Source organism: Ruditapes philippinarum, unplaced genomic scaffold, assembly GCF_026571515.1.
Source record: "Ruditapes philippinarum isolate M1 unplaced genomic scaffold, ASM2657151v2 ctg3843_1_1_1_1, whole genome shotgun sequence".
NCBI classification, from domain to species: domain Eukaryota; kingdom Metazoa; phylum Mollusca; class Bivalvia; order Venerida; family Veneridae; genus Ruditapes; species Ruditapes philippinarum.
The window spans coordinates 250,619-270,830 of NW_026866699.1; the positions used below are offsets into that span (position 1 = coordinate 250,619).

The window sequence follows — 20,212 nt, forward strand, 5'->3', positions numbered from 1 at the left end:
TCCCTTTTGAAATGTTTTTCCCATCTATTTGATTAATATTGCTTATTTTCATACTTCCAAACCAAGAAAATTGTTTTAAGGTAGTACACCCCTAATGCACCACCTCCACTTTGAAGAGTATTCAGATAGGCTAGAATCACTGTAAAGTGTATTGAAACTGAGGGGCGTGGGTTCAAACCCCAGAAGGGGCAACTTTTTTTTCTTCCTTTTTTTTCTTTTTAACATTTTTTATAAGTCTCTCAGACCCCTAATGGAAGAAAAAAGTGTTTCATTTCAATTATATAATTTTTGTAGGTATTTATTTACTAACTAATGCCAAATTTAATAGCAAATATGATACCAGATATTTTCAAAGTTTAATAAAATAAAAACTACACGGTAAAAAGTATTTTATATTTTGCAAGACAACCAATATACATTTAAGAAAATTTTATGCAAACTTTGAAAACTGCCCCTCATTGTGGAAAATTTAAGGGATATTTACAAAAAGGCTTTTAACACACATGGAAATGGTCAAATAAGTGTTAAAAGTGGGTGGGGTAGGGTTACATTTTTATACATATTAAAAACAATTCGTTTAAAAACAATAATTTTGCTTGTTTAATTTGTTACCTAAATGTCATTCTTTGTTTCTTAACAATGAGCAATAGGAAAACATTTTTCATAATGATGATATTATAAATTATCAAGAGTTTCATCATTTCTGAAAAAAACCCTTCTAATGACAAAGTTTTAGTTCAGAAAAATGTCCATAACTCATAAACCACACGGTAAATTTTGTTTAAATTTTGCATACAGGTGACATTTAAGGCATATAACTGTCCTATGTTGTCAATTTTACAGTTCCTTATAGTGCCCATTAGGGGTGTTGTAAACAAGAAATATTTTTGGACGTTATTAGCATACCTAGTACATAATTTAAATAGTTTAACCAATATGCAGCCTGCAATGATAATACAACTGCGTCGTATCATATTTTTTTTTCAACTGCGTCGTATCATTTCGTGAAAATCATTATTTTCTTTGAAAATAAACATCTCTTTTTAATGAAATTATAGTAAATGATGCAAAATTATATTTCGAAGTTTATGGTGAACTCTAAAACAAATATATAATTGATTTGAAGGAAAAAAGATAGATAAAGCAATATAAACTGCGTCGTATCCACACATTTTCATAAAAATTCTGCCCCGCTCCGAGTGAAGGCTGGTGGCAAATTAAGTACAAAATGTTTATTCTTTAGAGTTTATGCTTTACCATCCAATATATGTGATATGTCATCAACATCTACATCTTGAAGCAGCATGACTATAGCTTAATGCTATTTTTTTCTTGTTTTATTTCTTTCTGTTTGATGAATTGAGAAACAAAATATTGCTTATTGCACAAAGAAAGTTAGTAGCATACTCAGACGGCATTTAAGATTAAAGAAAATTTCCAAAAATAGGCCAGACTATGCATAAATAGCCTTTACTGTTTCGGTCACTCAGTAGAAATATGACGGTAAATACTGCAAAATCAACCATTAACTTTATTTGTTAATTATTTCTTGCATCGTGAATACTTTTAGATTTCTTAAAATCTTAGAATTTTTTGTCAAGGTCGATTTTCCTGTAATAGTTTGGCTCATATAAGAGGCATGGAACTTTAATTTAACAATAATGATTTATTGTAATTTTTGTATATTTCGACCTATTTTGGGTTATTTATGAATTGTAAGTGTCGTTTGTAGTGCGTAAATTACATTCATTGTTCACTTCACAACATTTTACTATTAAAAAAAATCAAAGTTTTAATGAAAAAATAAAAATAAAATAAAGAAGATCTGTAGGCATGCTGCTTTAACACGATTATAAACAAGGCTTATATATCAAAATACCAATGTTTATCTTTAAAATGTTTCTAACAACAAATGATGAATACTTGCAAATAATATTTGAAAGGTGAATTTAAGTTACTTGTGCTTCATTAAAGACACATTATGCCTCAGATTTTTTCTTATTCTTTAGAAATGTCAAACATGTGTTTAATAGTGTTGGAATAATGGATTATGAGCATGTTAGATGTTTAACTATCGAGTTGAAAAACGATGAAGATGCAGTAATGTTTCATAAAAGTAGTATAGTGTAAACAAAGTAGTATTTTGACTTCCATACAAAATATTAATTCTCTATAATTACAACAATTGCCATCAGATCTATTGTTGTAAAATACAGTTCATGTAAATGGCAAATGAATAATACTTTGAAAACTGTAAAATATCGAAAACTAAAAGTTTTTGAGGAATGAAAATGGAAGCATTTCCGAGGTATATTGAACAAAATGCTGTTATATGGTAAAAAGGTTGTTCTGTTTAACCAACATTTAGTCTCCATTATAGTGCATGTTAAATATATTCTGTATATGCACAGTGATCTTGTTAAAGTGTTTCTTGATGTATGTATGCGTGTTTGTGTGTGCGTGCGTAAACGTGTATGTATGTTTGTGAGGGGAGGGGGGGGGGCGGTAAATTGCTCACATGAATACACCCATAAACACTTTCCATATGAACTACGTAAAAAACCGAGGTATATCGAAGTGAAAAAGTACGAGTTGTTTCCATCATCTTCGAGTTGCTAAAACTATACAAATTAAGCCGTTTTTAAACTGCTACTTTGTTGTGATTTAATGTCCGATTTTGAAATTTATTACACCCATGGAAAGCCTTATCTACTGTTAAGAAAAGTCTATCGTCTGCTAGTTTGGAAAGTGTTTATAGGTGTATTTTGTAATTAAACTTATAATCTATTTTATATTAAGGATATGACACTCATGACACTCATTGATAACAAACGGGCATTTAGATTAAAGCGTATATTTAAAATGCTTAAATCATTTATTAAATGAATACAAATTTATAAATAAATAAATTAATTAATTATAATAAACAAACAGACGAACATGCAGAAAGATTTCTCAAATATGACTAAACACAGGTTAGAAATATTACAAACAAATATTTAATCAAAAGAAAGACAAAATTGAAATAAGAAAAGTTAATTTACACGAAATTTAAACACAACAGTATGCACACTTTTAAAAAAAATAAGTAAGTATATAACTGATATAAATATCTAATAAAGAATTAATTTCAATAAATTGTGTAATATAAATAGAAAACATATAAGAAACAACTCTTGGAAAAAAACACACTACCATCCCCATCCCATCCCCAAAATAAATAAATAAATAAATAAATAAATAAATTTAAGATGAATTAAAAAATAAAAAGGATAAATAAATAAAAGATAAAAATAAAACACTGAGGTATGGATCTCAGGACTTGCAGTCCAAAATTATGATCAATGCTAGATCTGCAAATGCAACAATAAATTTATTTAAGAAATATAATGAAATACAGAATTCAAAAATCTATCATGTTAAGATTTGACCTCTAAGTTTGACCTGGACCTTGCAGGTAGGGATGCAGGTGTTGTGCATGACATATCGTCTTATTATTGTTACTATTTGTGCCAGGTATTTCAAAATCTCTTGAACTATCAAGAAGTTATAGATCAGAAACAAAATATAGCCTATAACAGACTATGTTAATCTTTGACCTCTAAGTGTGACCTTGTAGGAAGGAACCGATGTTTTGCGCCTGACATATCGTCTTTTTATTGTGATTATTTGTGCAAAGTATCTAAAATCCCTTGATCTATGAAAAAGTTATGGACTGGACACACAATATACCCTTCAACCGACCATGTTAATGTTTTATCACTAAGTGTGACCTTGACCTTAGTGGTAGGGACACACGTGTTGTGCATGACATATCATCTTATCATTTTGACAATTTCTGCCGAGTATTTCAAAATCCCTTGATCTATGAAGAAGTTATGGACGTAACACAAAATATACCATATAACAGACTCTGTTAACCTTTGATCTCTAAGTGTGACATTGACCTTGGAGGTAGGGGTGCAGGTGTTGTTCATGGCATATTATCTTATAATTGTGACTATTTGTGCCAAGTTATTTCAAAATCCCTTGAACTATGAAGATCAGACACAAAATATACCCTATAACATACTGTGTTAATTTTTTGATATCTTAGTGTGACCTTGACCTTGGAGGTAGAGAGGCAGGTGTTACGCATGACACATCGTTTTATAATAAAGACTATGTTAATCTTTTGACCTCCAATTGTGATCTTGACCTTTGAGGAAGGTGACCGATTGTTGCACATGACACATCGTCTCATTATTGTAAACAATTGTGGCAAGTATTTACAAAATCCCTTCAAAGATAAGAAAGTTATGGACCGGACACGACAAATACTCTCAAAAAGACAATGTTGACCTTGAATGAGCAAGTGTAAGTGGAGATATGTGCCGCTATATCATGTACATACGCTACCACTTGGTCAGGTTTGTCGTTGTTAAAGGTTATTTTTTGAATTAAACAAGGGTCGTAATGACATCAACTAATATAATCGGCCGTAAAACTAAATCAATAGAAGATAATCTTATAAACAATTAAGAGTTTAGATGATAAGACTGATGTCATAGAAGAGCCAGGCATCAATGACATTATTAAAAAAATTCCTGGCCAAGTTACTTGAAGTAGAACGGTTATGTCTCAGATCTAAGTTGTAATTGGAGACTGAATACTGTTTTAGGAAGTAGGGATCTGGTTGTTGCGCATGACACATCGTCTTATTATAATAAACATTTGTGCCAAGTTATTTCAAATCATTTGATAAATGACAAAGTTTTGGACCGGACACAAAAGTGTGACGGACGGACGTGCCAACATTTGGGGTTAATGTGCCTTTTCTTTGATCTTTCTGTGGTATTTTTCCTTTCCTCAAAAACCAGTAAAATTTACCACATAAAACAGTAGGTTTATGGGATATCTTCCTTTTTTAACTAAAATTATTCTTTTTTCTTCGAAAAGGCGGGGGACAAAAAATAAATAATTGAATAAAACCTAGCCAGGCTACATTTAACATACTGCTATTAAATATTTGTGAAATGCAATGACACACGTTGTATACATTATCATATGTATCTTATGTTTACATATATAGGAAATAACATACACAAATGTAAAATATAATGACTTTTGACCTTTCACCGAAATAAATACTATGGGTCAGGGTAATAATTATGAAGCATGTCAAATGACAATCATGTTATAATCTGCGCATAAAAAGGCCATAGTCTATATGAATCAATCATAAAGTTATGGAGGTTATATTTGACCTTTGACCTAATTTAAGGGACAAATAAGGTCCAAGGTCAAATATCAACATGTTAAATGATAAACAATGTTCAGTTGTAACATACATCCGAATATAATGAAGGACATTTATAAGTTTAAAAATTTGACCATTCAGCACCAGTTTGGGACCACTGTTGTCATGCTTTTAACACGGTAGAAGTCAATATGAAAAAATATCGAAGTTCTAGGTCATGTGGTACTAGAGCTAAAGATTATGTTCTAGAGAAAAAAATATTTGTTTTTGCTATTATAGCTGTATAAAAAGGCGTCCGTCTAACTCGAAGGAAATTTAAACCGAGGGGCCAGAACTAGTACAAATTTGGTCAACTAGATAATGTTAAATGGAAAATAGCGAAACTTTAAACTTTAAGAAATATTTCTATTGAATTCCATTCTAAAATAAGTGAAATATAAAGAAAACACCTAAACAAGTACTGTACAATTGTCCAAAAAAAAAAAAAAAAAATGAAACATTTAGATAAAAAAACAAATTCACTTCATTTCAATTGATTTGATACTGATAAATAAACACGATTCAGTGTTAAAATCATTAAGCCTGATTCGAAGACGTATAATAATTTTGACAATTCACACGTTAATTTTCGCAACATAAAGCATTCATTTATAATTCCACTTATTGTTAACTGTTTTAAGTTGATGAATAAAACATGTTCGTTATCGAAGCTATTTACTTTGGACTTTTAAAACAAGTAATAACTTTTGGACAAGTGAATTAAAGAAAAATAATCAAATATTATCACAACATTGATAAAACATCTAAAAAAAAGATGAAAAAATAGAAAAAAAAACATATCTCTCTGCATTGCAATATATGGACACTCAATGAAATGTCATTTTACATTAATTTACATTTTGTTCAATTCATAGCGTGTCTGATTTGCTTGTTCCAAAAGATGCTCATGGAGTCTGTGTGTTTTATGTTAAAAATTTCAGAATAAACAGAATTATTTAAGAAAAGTAGTTTAAATATTTATAATATTCATTTCAACCCTCGAACTGCCCGAGCCGAAAGTAGCAAGTCCAGAAAGAAAGGTGAGCAGACTTACAAGGCCCATTAACTAATGATAGTTCCATTTGACACTGAAATCCCATCAATTTGAATGGACAGTTGAAGCTTCAAAGCAGGGTTAAACATTATGTAATGAATTCATGAATGTTAAGGGTTATTGTTTTTGTTTCTTTCTCTTGCTGAAATTATATTTCTTATAATCACTCCTAGATCATTGATGCTCTCCATCTTTTCCTCCTGTTTATAGGATATAAACGGTTCTCCTTTTATTTTCACAGATCCTGTAAGCTAAAAGAAGAAAGAAACAAAAGAAAACAAGATTTTAAATTATTTTTATAATATCAAGCATCAATAAAACAGGATTTTTATGAGTCAAATGAAACGAAAAAATCCAATTGAACCTTGTTTCCATTACAAAACATTTATTTTGTGACATTATACATTGCTACATGGGCCGTATCTTTTAAGGTTAGATAAAGTAAGTAGTTTCTCAGTGCCTGATATTAAAAGAAAAGCCTGGATAATATAGAATTTAGTATAGCCTGATTAAAATCAGCTCTTAACGCTACGCATCATGATCACGGTTGCGAGAACAAGCATGGTGTTGTCCATATAGACGGCAGGTAAACAGACAGAACAATCTCGCCAACTAAAAACTAGGCCTTTTATTCCAGTTTATTTGTTTCAAATTACTTCAAAAGAAAGTTTCGTACAAAAACCAACAATTTGATTTTCTTCCAATGACAACGATATTTAGATACTTCTTAAAATTCCTATCTGAAAAGGTTGGTTTGGTAACATTGCAAAACAGATACGGTGGATATCAAAGCTACAAGGAAAACTAACCAAGTTGATCTGAATCTTTAGTCAGACGGAATTTAGAAAGAAGAAAAAGGCATTAATCAAATAATCAAAACAAGTGTTATGCGTCTTGAAAAGGGTCCTCCTATAATGCTCCCTAAGTATGTGAAGTTTAAACTTTCCCTTCAGTAGTTTTTGAAGGAAACCGGACCTTCTCGGACTTGATAGAAAGTTCAATTTTCAAAGGATTCTGGTATTCAGTTTTTTTTAAATTGGTGATCATAATTATTTGTCTGTACATTGACTTTACTTAATCCTTTTAATTTGTTACCATTTTGTCTAAGTCATATTCTTATTTATTTTTGGGATTAATGTCTTGTTTAATTTGTTTTGACAATTCATAACATAATTCAGAAAATGAATAATAATTTTTATTGGCTATTGAATAATATATCACAGAATTAATTATTAATATTCTTACATAAAATTAATGTCCAAGTGAAGGTAACTCTTAATCTCAGTCTTTCAAGCAAAACAGAAATAATAATTTATTTTTATCAATAAAAAGGTTTCTTAATTCTATTCAACATTTAATTAATTGTAAAAACACACAAAAAATAAATAAGAAAACAGAATTAACCTTGACCAACTTACCTGGACTTGTCCATCTTTTAATCTAAACTAACCATTATTCTTAAGGGGTAATTTCATTTCAAAACAAGTATTTACACAGTGAAGGCTATGATCTTACACAGGTCGCATTGTTACATTTTATATATTATTTATTATTTATAGTCTTATTTGTGCACAATGGCATACATTTATTATAAAAGTTAACAATACATGGTACATAGCCATCTGTTATATTGCAGACAGGCATATACATGAGTATACATAAAATATACATATGCAAATATATTTCACATTAAAAAATGCAACTTTAAAACATCGCTTGATATCATAATAATAAAATTTCCGACAAATAAAGGGTTAGACATTCAATCATATAACAATCTTAACTTACCTGGTTACTACGGACACCTACAAAAATAGATGTTTTTTCAAGCAACTTGATGCCAAGCGTACAAGAATGTAAGATCTCTAACGTACGCGCTAGTTTCATGGCTATAGACAGAAGAGAAACTGGTGGAACTTGAATCTTGCCAGATATCTGAGATACGCCCAGATATTTCTTTTTATTTATCCTTGTACAAAAATAACGGCTGCTAGTAAAACTTCTCATCGAATTTTCTCCAATTTCTGTAACGGTTATAAAGTGCAAAATGTATTGTGATAAACGGAAAATAAATGTAAAATAAATTGAGCTATTTGTTTAAGAAATTCATCAATTGCTATACCAGAAATGATTATATACTTTCTTGATGTCGCAACGGGACATGTTGTTTCTGCAGGAGCAGACAAGTCGAAAGGTCAGTGAACCCCATATTTTGAATTCTTTGTTTTCAGATTCTAGGATCATGTTTAAGTAAAGTTTAAGTAAAAATCATAATAGTTTCATTTGCATTTTGTCTAAACACGCTTTGAACAAACAAACAAAAAAAGAATCTAAAATTGAATTCTTAAATGGATTCTAATGAACGTGCGTACTTAACTTTTGTGTCAATAGAGAAACAATAGTGCTGTAATTTATTGACATTTACAAATTAAACATTTTGAACATATAAGTCGTTTTACAAAAATACATTAGTTATTTAAAAAAGGTATGTTTCTTGCCAAGTCCATATCTCTTAAGTGCAATGTAGCAATTAGACAATTTAGATGTAACAATTTTTTTTGTCTTTTCCGAATATAAGCATTGCAACATATTGAAAGCGTAAACCTATCTTTTCTTTTCATCCTTTGTATTTAGGTTTGTACCAGCTAATTTTTATGAAATGAAACCTAAACAAAATAAATGTCTTAAGTTGGAACCGCTTCAATTACAACACTAGTTACATTCACGTTTTATAATACCATGAACACTTTTGGTTGAAAACAGAGAAAAACAATGGTGAAACAAGTAATACAAAAAGAAAAATAATTACAAACCTTCAGTCATCTGTTTAAATGATTGTTCTTCTGTACTTGGATTAAATCTCTAGAAAAATAAACAATTGTAATAAACATATTAACTACATGCTCTGCTCTTTATTCTTTACATTTGTTTTGTTTTCCGTAATACAAGATTAAAATTCGAAGGTAGGTAATTTCATTAAACATCAGAATCATATCTATATATATTTCAAATCGATATATTTGTGAATGTTTTTATGTTTATTAACAACTCTTCTCTGCTTTTTTTTCAATCTTTTTTCGTGAAAGAAAAACAACAAAAATAAAAGGGAATTGTCTACTTACTTGTCCGCCAATAATTGCACTCAAAGTGTACAAAATGGGATTAAGAGCTGAATTGACAGGAAGTATAAATACGGCTGCCCATGCGTACACCTCCCCGGAAATTACGTGACCCGACAGTGCAAACATAGCTGAAATGGCGTTTTATATGAAAACTGAGTATCTTATGTAGCAAAAGAAATTACAGAAAAAAAAAACTGAAAAGCATTATCTTTGCCTAAGATTATGATTTACACAATTCTTAATATTCCATGTCCAATTTCAGAGAACGTATTGATATAATTCAAAACAATACTTGAAGCAATTTTAGTTAATGTTCAGTGTTGATCATCAAGCCATTTAATACAATACAAAAATAGAAAATTAGCCAAACTCTTGAAAGATATAAGTGACTTGCGTTATTGTTCGAACATTGTTTTACGCTTTCTTTCATTAATTATAGCAAGAGTATTAACGCTGTAATATAAGATTAAACGCCGCATTGAGCAGTTTAATCTATGTGGTGAATTGTTAAAGATAAGTTTAGTAATATGGTTAAAGAAGCAAACCTCAAGATGAGCAAAAATATTTCAAGAAAATCAAACTTTGAATATATGTACTTAGATGTCAAGAAAAGTAAAAAAATCAAAATTCAAGTAAACATTAACATGTGTTGTTGCTGCATTTATCACCATATTTCTAATGCGTTGAATTTACAAGGTTTCACTTTAAATTAAAAAACATTTTACATATTTTCACGAAAATTAGCATGAATCTAGAGGCATGTTGCTTTAAGATTTGAATATGCAGAATCACTTTATAGATAAAATTGACATATATAAAATATGTTACCCATAACTCCAATTGGAAACCAGCACATAAAATCGGTTGCTACAACCAAGAGAAGATTCCTTGCAACTTTTAGATCACGCTTCCTTGCAGTCTGAACAGTTGTTGCAATGCCAGAAGATTTGCGAATTTCAATAAAAATCGATAGTTGTCCAACCGCAACTAAAACAAATGTGAAGAAATTCAGGCAAACAAAGACCGACAATGAGTAAACCCATCCTGGTGGACGATCCCTTGTTAAAGGTAGGGCGATACAAACGCCTGACTTCGAGTAAAATTCGTTTTTGAAGTAACCTTCATACGCAACTGGAAATATGGCGGCAATAACAGAAAACAACCACGTAAAGATCGCACATGCAACAGCTCTGTCCTTTGACAATTTGGCTCGTCCAAAGGGGAATTTGATGACCAATAGTCTATCCAATGTAATGAGACAAAGAAATAACACACTTGCTTCTGAGGAAACGGTAGATAGTATCCCTGCAAGGTTGCACCAAAAACTGTGTCTCCAGTAGTCGTCCATAAATATGTATCTTTAGAATAAAATGTAATATTTGATTTTAAAAGTTTTAAATCACTTCTACTTTACTTTCATATTTTTCTTAAAGAAATACTATTTTGTTTGGGATTAATGAAGTCAAAATGGTTAATGGAGTCAAAATGGTACAATTTCAAATAAATAAAAACATTTTAGGTCCAATATAATAAATGTACTTTTATTAATAATAAGTGTATTTTCTCAAAGAATATTGTTTAAAGGAGCAAGATATTCGATACACTTGCATCTTCTTCAATCTAATTACAATCTTAACAAATTAATAGCTTTCAAAAGAAACACATAACCAGATTTAGCGAAAGGATGGAAACTTGTCAAGAACATTAAATATGCCTCAGAGATTTTATGAAAATAAAAAACTATTTCGGTAAGCAATTCAATTTTTTGTCAATCTTGTTTTATTACGAACTATCAACAACGTATCGTTATGTTGTTGTTGTTGTCTTTTTTTGTTATCATAATAAATAATTTAAAACGGTTAGGTGCTGATGTGGATGCCCTCGACATTACAACAAAAATTGACAAGGACAATAAGATATTAGACTTTCACAAAATCCATTAATATCAAACCAAAGGTTTAACATGTGATTATTGATAGGCGATGCTAGCACAGGTTTCGGCTTTATATAGCTTAGATACTGACACAATAAGCAATACAACAATATCAGTGCGAGTGATATATTTTGATGCAATGCATATATAAAAAAGAAGTTGGTAAAACAACTTTCAATCTTGGTACTTTTTGTAATATTTAATAAAGGTATAATTTTGATTTTTTTCAATCAATTGGTCCTAGAAACCATCTTCAGGGCCATCCTTTCGGGTATATGGTGAGCGATTAACTCTTAGCCCATTACATGAAAAGTAAACGAAATAATAATAATGATAAAACCAAAAAAAACAGCTGACCTTTTTCGAAAAGCAGAATCAGCAACGGCTATAATAATCAAGTAGACAGCCATTAAGAAATCAGCAACCGCCAGGTTTGTAACAAATATGCCAAAACCCAATTTCAACCTCTTTCTATCATATTTTAGCCTATATAAAATGGTCAGAATATTCCCAAGAAACGCTGTTATTCCAATTAACCATATCAAAAACTGGAGCACAGAATGTCTCATGAGGTCATCGCAGGATGAAAACTCGTCTTTCTGGGGATAGCAGTTTTCTTCTTTAACATAGTTCGGTCTTATGCAACAAAATTTGAACTCCGGTGTATCGAGTTTTTCTAAACCAATAAGTCCAGTGAATATATCCTTGTGGAATGTTTTGACATCATTATCTTTGAAATTAATGTATTTTATAGACGAGTCCCGAAATGCAAAGCTTCCTAATTCACTGAGCTTGTTGTTTGACAAATCCACGCTTTTGAGAGTCATCCTAGAAAACGTGTCCGCAGAAATCTTTTCCAGTTTTGCATTGGCTAAATTTAATTCCTGTACATTTCCCAACCCAGCAAAGGCATGCATCTCAATCACTGATAGATAAGAATTACCTCGAATGTTTAGAACTTTTAGTTGTTTAAGATTATAAAAGACATAGTTGGACAGCACAGTAAGTAGGTTAAAACTTATGTCCAACGAACGAAGGTTCCTGATTTGTCCAAAGGCAAAAATATTTACACGCTTAATGCTACAATATGAAATATTCAAGACAGACAATCTCATGATATTTAGATTAGAATCCTCTAAAATGGTATTGAGTCCATCATTAAAACTTAAATCAAGTAAGCGCGTATTTGTTGATACTGATGACAACATAGACAAATTAAAGTAAGAATTTCTACAATTGGCAACATATCCAGTACATGAACAGTTAAATGGGCATTGAAAATTGCAGAGATCTTCGTCTTCACCATGCAAACAATGTGCAAAACCATCACATACTTGATCCAAAGTTATGCATGATCGACTCGATGCACATTTGTAACCATTTGGACAATAAACTTTTGTTGTCACTGGAAGAAATGTCAAGTATACTTTTAGTGAAGAAAGATAAAATTTAATAACAATTTAAATTGTCGATTTGTTTCTTTATAGAATATAAAAAAAATGTTATTCATTGGCTTCATATTTATAAAAGTTTAAATATGCGGAGATTATTAGATCCCTAGCAATGATTTAAGTTATTCCTTTGTATATCACATTATAATTACTTTAAATAAGAGGATTTCACAATATATCGAAATTTAATTATTTACATCCACACATTCAATGTTCGTTTTATTCGATGTATATGTTGACTATCTTAAGCCATAATTATCTCTTTTCCTTTTGCCTTTTAATTTGTACTTGATGAAGTTATACATTGTAAATTTTACCTTTACATAGCTCACTGAAACGGTCGGCACCAATTCCGTTTAGATGTTTCCATCTTCTTACATTTATGTCCGTAACCTTTGCACCTTGGCTTAAAACTTCTGCAGAAGTGGAAACATTGAACCTCTCTTTCACCCTATATATATTTATGTGTGTTTCTAATGCAGCCTTGCTTTTTATGATGTCGTTAAAAACACTTTCTGCCGCACCATTAGTTTCAATTAGAATAACACCTTTCGGACCATCATTTGTATATCGAATTGAATCAAGAAGACGATTTGCCATTATTTTGTAACGGCACTGAAACTCATTTTCAATATTTTGAACTCTGTGTATTTCTTTATCTTGAACGTCAATCAGAATGTTATTGATTCCGTAACCTTGAAGAGGTGTAGAGGCTTTATAACTCAAAACTCGAACAATATTAGTTGGCGTAGAAAATTGGTAAGCAAACTGTATAATATCTGGTCCTTCAGAAGTTTCCTCATCATAAATTATAAGTATTTCATTTCTTGACGGATTACAACCTGAAATATTAGATCTATTTCATGAAGATTAAAGACAATGAACGGAAGTAAATGAATTAGTGACTGTTTTATGCATCAATAATTTTCCAATGTTTATGGGAGACAATAACTAATACATCATGACACTAACGTGACTGGATCAGCACATTAAACGTTTTGAACATACCTTTGTTTTGATTACTGTTATTAAAATATTCTTACCACATGAATCTTCATCTTCACCTCCAGGACACTGCAAGATCCCGTCACATATAAACCGCTGTGGAATACAGTAGCTCTTCGGACATTTGACCATATCGTGTGGACATTCATATTTCTCTATAAAATCATGGAAAGATATAACAGAAATATCAAACATTAATTTTGTATATGTTTATATTTCATAACTACTGTATAAACAGGGGCGTGGATGGTACTTCGTACTTTACAGTAGCGTCCATGAACAGTCTGAATCAAACCGATCCTGCAGCATTTTCAATTTGACAGTTTTGGACTTTCTTTAGGAATTCATGTTTTCTCTATTTCAAGTTCAAAGCTATCAGTATTTTAGAAACACTCTTTTTGGTCATTAATGATAACATTCATATATAAACAAATTAGTGTATGCTTGTTATTCTAAAAAAGTCAATACAATGTATATATCAAAGTACGAAAATAATAAGACCAATGGTCCAATATTATAAACATTTTTCCGAACTAAAACTCAGATCTCAGATATCAAAATGGTCAGAAACCAGCACAGAATGTACTTTAATTAATATACTTTAATCGAATTATGGCAAAGCATCGTCGGATACCCACGGCAAAACCATTAACAATGATTGCGTGTTATGTGACATGCTTATCAATCGTGGGTATCCGACGATGATGCAAAGCGTCGTCCACAGAAAGTTATATATGAACGCAAACCCTGACAAAAATGAGCTAGTCAATCATGACTGATTGAAAACACTAACTATCGACCAGCAGCAGAATGCAAAAAATGATGGACATGATGGGGTCTTGTACAAATGATAGCAGTTAACAACATTAATAGAAATTTCTTTAAAGAGAAAAAGAAGAAACTTTACAAATAAAGGAAAACACTACTTAATTTATGATTTTTTCATCAGTTCTCTTTTAAAACATCCTTGATTTTTCTAAGGGTTTCTTTTATAATTTGGAAATCGCTATTATAAAATGGAGCGCCCCTCCTTGTTCCACCATTTGTGCCCTTTTCTGCTTTTTGCCGGTGCTTTGCTGGTTTGCGACTGCACTGGATTCTTTTGAAAATTTAATCAGACCGTCCAAAGGAAACGAGATTTAGTCTAAAGCTCGGTCAAACTGAACAAATGAGCAGGCCGTCTTTGCTATATAATGCTACATAATAATGACTAATAACGGCATTTTGGTATATAAAAGTTACTGCTTTAGATGTAGACCTAAAAGGTAAGCATGATTTACTGGTTCTTTTTTACACTTTAATCACTTTCGGTTTCAGCTGGTTTAAGTTTGAAAGCTTTTTAGTGTACAAACCACAATCTTTCAGATGACTTCCATCTCTGCAACCGAGAGTAAAACCGTTTACGTCCATGTCATATATACATCTCATTATATTTGGAATACGTTTCCCATTTATATCACAAACGAAATCATCGTCCTTCGCCTGGTAATCTATAAGAGTAAACTAACTTGTAACAAAATTGCTACACGCAACAAAATTATAATCTTAAAAATGATTACTGTAAGTAAAATGAAAATTATGATTAAAAATAAAACATTTTGTATAATTAGAGCATAGATATTAATTGATTCTAATGTAAAATCTTTAGTTTTGGGTCTCTTTATTTTCACTTTCGTTCAATATAAACACTGACATGACGCTCATTAAATGATTCAATTAGCACTACTTTTCAGTTTAATTAAGAGGGTTTTTTTTCCAGGAGCAAGATTTACAGTAGTATAATTCTCCTTCTATGAATATAAGAATGACATTGTCATTTTATAGCTTCGCCAGTATTGCAACACTTGGGCTTCTATTTTTGCCTATATGACTGAAATACTGTTGGGAAAAGGCGTAAAATGAAACAAACAAACAAACAAACAAACAAATATGTCTTTGATTCATAATTACTACGAACAAAATGTATGAATAATCTTGACCTCACGAGTTTGTTTTATCATTTAGCAAAAAGACATTTATCGATTGAAAGACCTAAGGCGTACGTATGTTATGTTTTTTTTATTTTTCTACATGCTAAATTTTATATTCTCCTTCTTAGTATACTGTTACTAGCCCACATTAACCACTATAGTGCTGCCTGTGATCAGGCCTAAACACCACCTAATACATGCATAGCCATCAGCTGAATTAAGCGTGCGTTTTAGAGCAGTAAATAAGAAGTACTATGTGCTTTGCTGATGCCGATTGCTAATCGTGTTAGAACTGCGCCCAACCAATTTGTTATAATTTCGAATGTGTATATTTACATGTATATATAAGCGATGAAATATTATTAACCTAGAGCTTTTGACTCATGGGTTATTTCAAAATTATGGTCATTTCATTTATCACAACAGACACTGTAATCAAATATACGTTTTTGGATTTATAGTTGTTTTTGCCAGTAAACAATCATGAAAAAAGCAAAATCGATAACTCGCGTATGCATTTTAATGTAAGCAAAAAGTATTATGAAAATGTTTCTATGTGTTTTGTGAAATATACATTATTAATCAAAGCAAAAGCTGTTTTAAATCTTGGGCTTATTTACAGTCAAGACATTGATATATATTAAGTATTTTGCTCCATTATCTCTTTTGTTATCTGTAAAGATACTAACAAGATAAATAAAACAGATAAATACAGAATCCCTAAAGAAAGCCCAACACGGCAAAATTGAAAATGTTGCAGGCTCGGTTTGATTGAGCCTGTTCATGGACGGTACTGGAAAGTGCACGTTACCGTCCACGCCCCCTAGCACCGGCTTAAGCAGAATTCAACATTTAAACGTGAAATAGTAAAATTTTGAATTTAGAAACATCCGCAATGTGTTCATACGGCGGTTATCATGGAACCTTCAATGTGACACTTCCGTGCCATTCCATGAAAAGCGGCGTATGGTCCCCAAGTAATAAAAAGCGTGTGCCCTAAACGAGAAAACAATGGGCGGAACTAAATAAAATGGAATTTTGAAAGGGGATCAGAGGTTCTGAAGCCTGCGTATCACAGATAAGACGTCAAAAGACAAATTTAAAAAGCAGGCAACATATCCTAAGGGTGATTCAACATTATTCAAGTAGGAATATTGGAACCACCTAACTAGAAAATGCCGAAAAGTTGAAACTAAAAATACCACAAGCACAACAACAATGTCGTGCTGAACGATCTTCAAGGATCGAAAATATAACATCATTGATTAAATGTACGGGGAGACTTTTTACAGCCGCCACACGGCACAAATAACACGGATGTGATCATAGTATTTTCTACATGGGGACAATACGCCGCTTTTCATAGAATGGCACTTACGTGTCCATGATCACTGCCGTATGAACACATTTGAGGATTTTCTAAATTCAAATTTTACCATTACATGTCTAAATGTTGAGTACTGGTTAAGCCGGTGCTAGGGGGCGTGGACGGTAGTTTGCACTTGACAGTACCGTCCATAAACAGGCTTAATCAAACCGAGCCTGCAACTTTTTTCAAATTTGCCGTTTTGGACTCTCTGAAGGGATTCTATTTTCATATATTTTATCATCAATAATGATATAAAAAATCAATTTGTATGAAATAAAATAGGAAAAATATAATCAATAAAGAACATCCAAAATGACTTGATTTTTAATATTACAGGCTCGGTATTAGTGAGCCTGTTCATACGGTATAAAGAAACTACCGTCTACGCCACATGGCACCGGCATAAGCAGAAATCAACATTTAATTTACGACATATGTGCCAGCTTAACTTTTTTCTTTTCGTTTGTACAGTAGTTATCAATTGAAAGACATTTGGTTTGGTTTTTATCAGCAAACATTGACAATATGTACTTCTTTAAGTAAAGTATGTGTCGTATCAACAAAACTTACCATGTGTACATATTGAGGATGAAACAATCAGCTGTAAGTAGGTTTTCCTGTATGTTGTCAATATTGCCCGATTACTAATTTTTACACTTAGAGTAAGACTCACACTCGTTCCATTTGAAACTGGATTTTCCGGATATATTGTCCAATTCTCTTTGGCAACGGTATAACATTTTTCTGCACTGAGCAATGGTGCATTTCTTGAATTCCTGTTTAAAAATGTAATGATGCACATGTATATTTAAAGGTAACATAACGGATTTACTTGGTAACCCATGCGCACGTAGTTAACCGGCATCAGTTCCTGTAGGATTGACGAAGTTCAATACAAATCTACTAAACTTAAGATGACATTACGTCCAATATTACGTCACTATTCAATCCAATATTAGGGACTTTTAAAGAATTCTTAGATTATTTCTTTTAAAATGGTATATTATTTGTAAAGAATACACTCAAACATTTTTCACATTTTTTCGTTAAGTTTAAAACATTTCTAATGTCAAATGTATGTACAAGAGAAACAAGATTGCATTTGAGAAAAATGCTATGCCACCGCATGGTTCAAATTTCACAGCTGTACATCAAAGGACAAGAAAGTAGGTCACATCATCAAAATCTAGGTCAAAGTTCAATTTTACATCTAAAACTATGCACATGGTCAAAATGTCATTGCTGCACATCAAAGGACAAGAAAGTAAGTCACTGTCCCCTTGGGCAAGGCATAATTTTGACCCAAGGGATTAATAACAATCTTAATACAGGTCCACCAAACAACATTTCAAGTCAAATATCTAAGCTATAGCTTTCTCCTATTCAGAAAACATTTGTTTTATTTTCTGTTTTTATCACGTGTACATAATGAGAATCACTGCCCCCGGGCAGGGCAGATTTTTTACATTTGAACAACTTTGGTCGAGGACCTATAGATGATATTATATATCAAACATCAAAGCTCTATGCCTTGAACCTTCAGACAAAATTTTTTTCACTATATGTACATAATGAAAATCAATGACCTCCGGGGCGGAACCAATTTTGACCCCAGGGCTATAATTTGGACAATCTTGCTAGAGATTCAGTACACATTGTTTCATGCAAAATATCTTACCTCTATCCTTTGTAAATTTAGAGAAGATGATTTTTTAAGTTTTAACTCTATACATATAAGATAAACCTATGGCTCCCAGGGGCGGGGCTAATTTTGGCACAAGAGGCTTTGGTAGAGTACCTTTAGATGATATTATTTAACAAATATTAAAGCTCTAAGCCTTGTACCTTCAGACAATAAGATTTTTTTTATTTTTTACTATATGTATATATAGAAATCAATGACCCCCGGGGCGGGGGCAATTTTGACTCCAGGGCTATAATTTGAACAATCTTGCTACAGGTTTACAACACAATGTTTCATGCAAAATATCTAACCTCTAGCATTTGTCAATTGCTAGAAGAACTTTTTTTTAAGTTTTTACTATATACATATAAGGTAAACAAATGACCCCTGGGGCGGGGCCGATTTTGACCCCAGGTCTATAATTTGAACAATCTTGGTAGAGGTCTACCAGACAATGCCTTATGCAAAATATCTAAGCTCTAGGCCTTTTGGGTCTTTACAAGAAGGTGTTTAAGTTTTTACTATATGTACATATAGCGAAAATCAATGACCCCGGGGCGTGGCCGATTTTGACCCAAGGGCTATAATTTGAAAATCTTGGTAAGGGTCTACCAGATGATACCTTATGGAAAATATCTAAGCCACAGGCCTTTTAGGTTTTTACAATAAGGTATTTTAAGTTTTTACTATATGTACATAGTGAAAATCAATGACCCCCGGGGCGGTGCCAATTTTGACCCCAGGGCTATAATTTGAACAATCTTGGTAAGGGTCTAGATGATGCCTTATGCAAAATATTTTAGCTCTAGGCCTTTTGGGTTTTTACTAGAAGGTATTTTAAGTTTTTTCTATATGTACATAGTGAAAATCAATGACCCCTGGGCCTGATGATGATGATGATGATGATGATAATAATAATAATAATAATAATAATAAAAATATTAATAATAATAATAATAATAATAAAAGTAAATATAATAATAATGAACATAAAGGCTTGAATTTGAAATTGACCGGACAATGCAAATCGGTAGAAGATTATAAGAATGGAGTTAATGCCTTACGTTATGAAGTGATCAAAATTAAGACACACCCTGTACTACAAGAATAATATTATATATGTGGATTAACATCTGCGTACGAACGAGGACGCATTTGAAAGCCGACCTCGCAGTTCGGGTACTTTATTTAGTCCGAGGATTTCTACAAAACAATGGGGATATATGTGTAACTAGCAATCAATATCCGTGTAGTCATTTTAATCCAGTCATTTTACATAGTTTTTATTCATAGATTTTTTATGTTTAGTGCATATTTTAGTAGTACCATTGTCAAACATATCTGTC

The 20,212-nt window shown here is 31.6% G+C and overlaps 1 protein-coding gene across 1 annotated transcript in view; it reads right to left on the reverse strand.

Moving 5' to 3' along the window:
* Positions 1-9,137: 9,137 nt before the first annotated feature.
* LOC132733398 (uncharacterized) overlaps positions 9,138-20,212 on the reverse strand; it is a 42,824-nt gene continuing 31,749 nt past the window's right edge. Inside the window, exons 19-26 of the mRNA XM_060720051.1 lie at positions 17,753-17,958; positions 15,196-15,333; positions 13,882-13,998; positions 13,156-13,680; positions 11,745-12,792; positions 10,283-10,812; positions 9,455-9,582; positions 9,138-9,194 (exon numbers count right to left, since the gene is read on the reverse strand). Coding sequence (XP_060576034.1) covers positions 9,138-9,194; positions 9,455-9,582; positions 10,283-10,812; positions 11,745-12,792; positions 13,156-13,680; positions 13,882-13,998; positions 15,196-15,333; positions 17,753-17,958 — 2,749 coding nt within the window. The remainder of the gene's footprint in view (positions 9,195-9,454; positions 9,583-10,282; positions 10,813-11,744; positions 12,793-13,155; positions 13,681-13,881; positions 13,999-15,195; positions 15,334-17,752; positions 17,959-20,212) is intronic.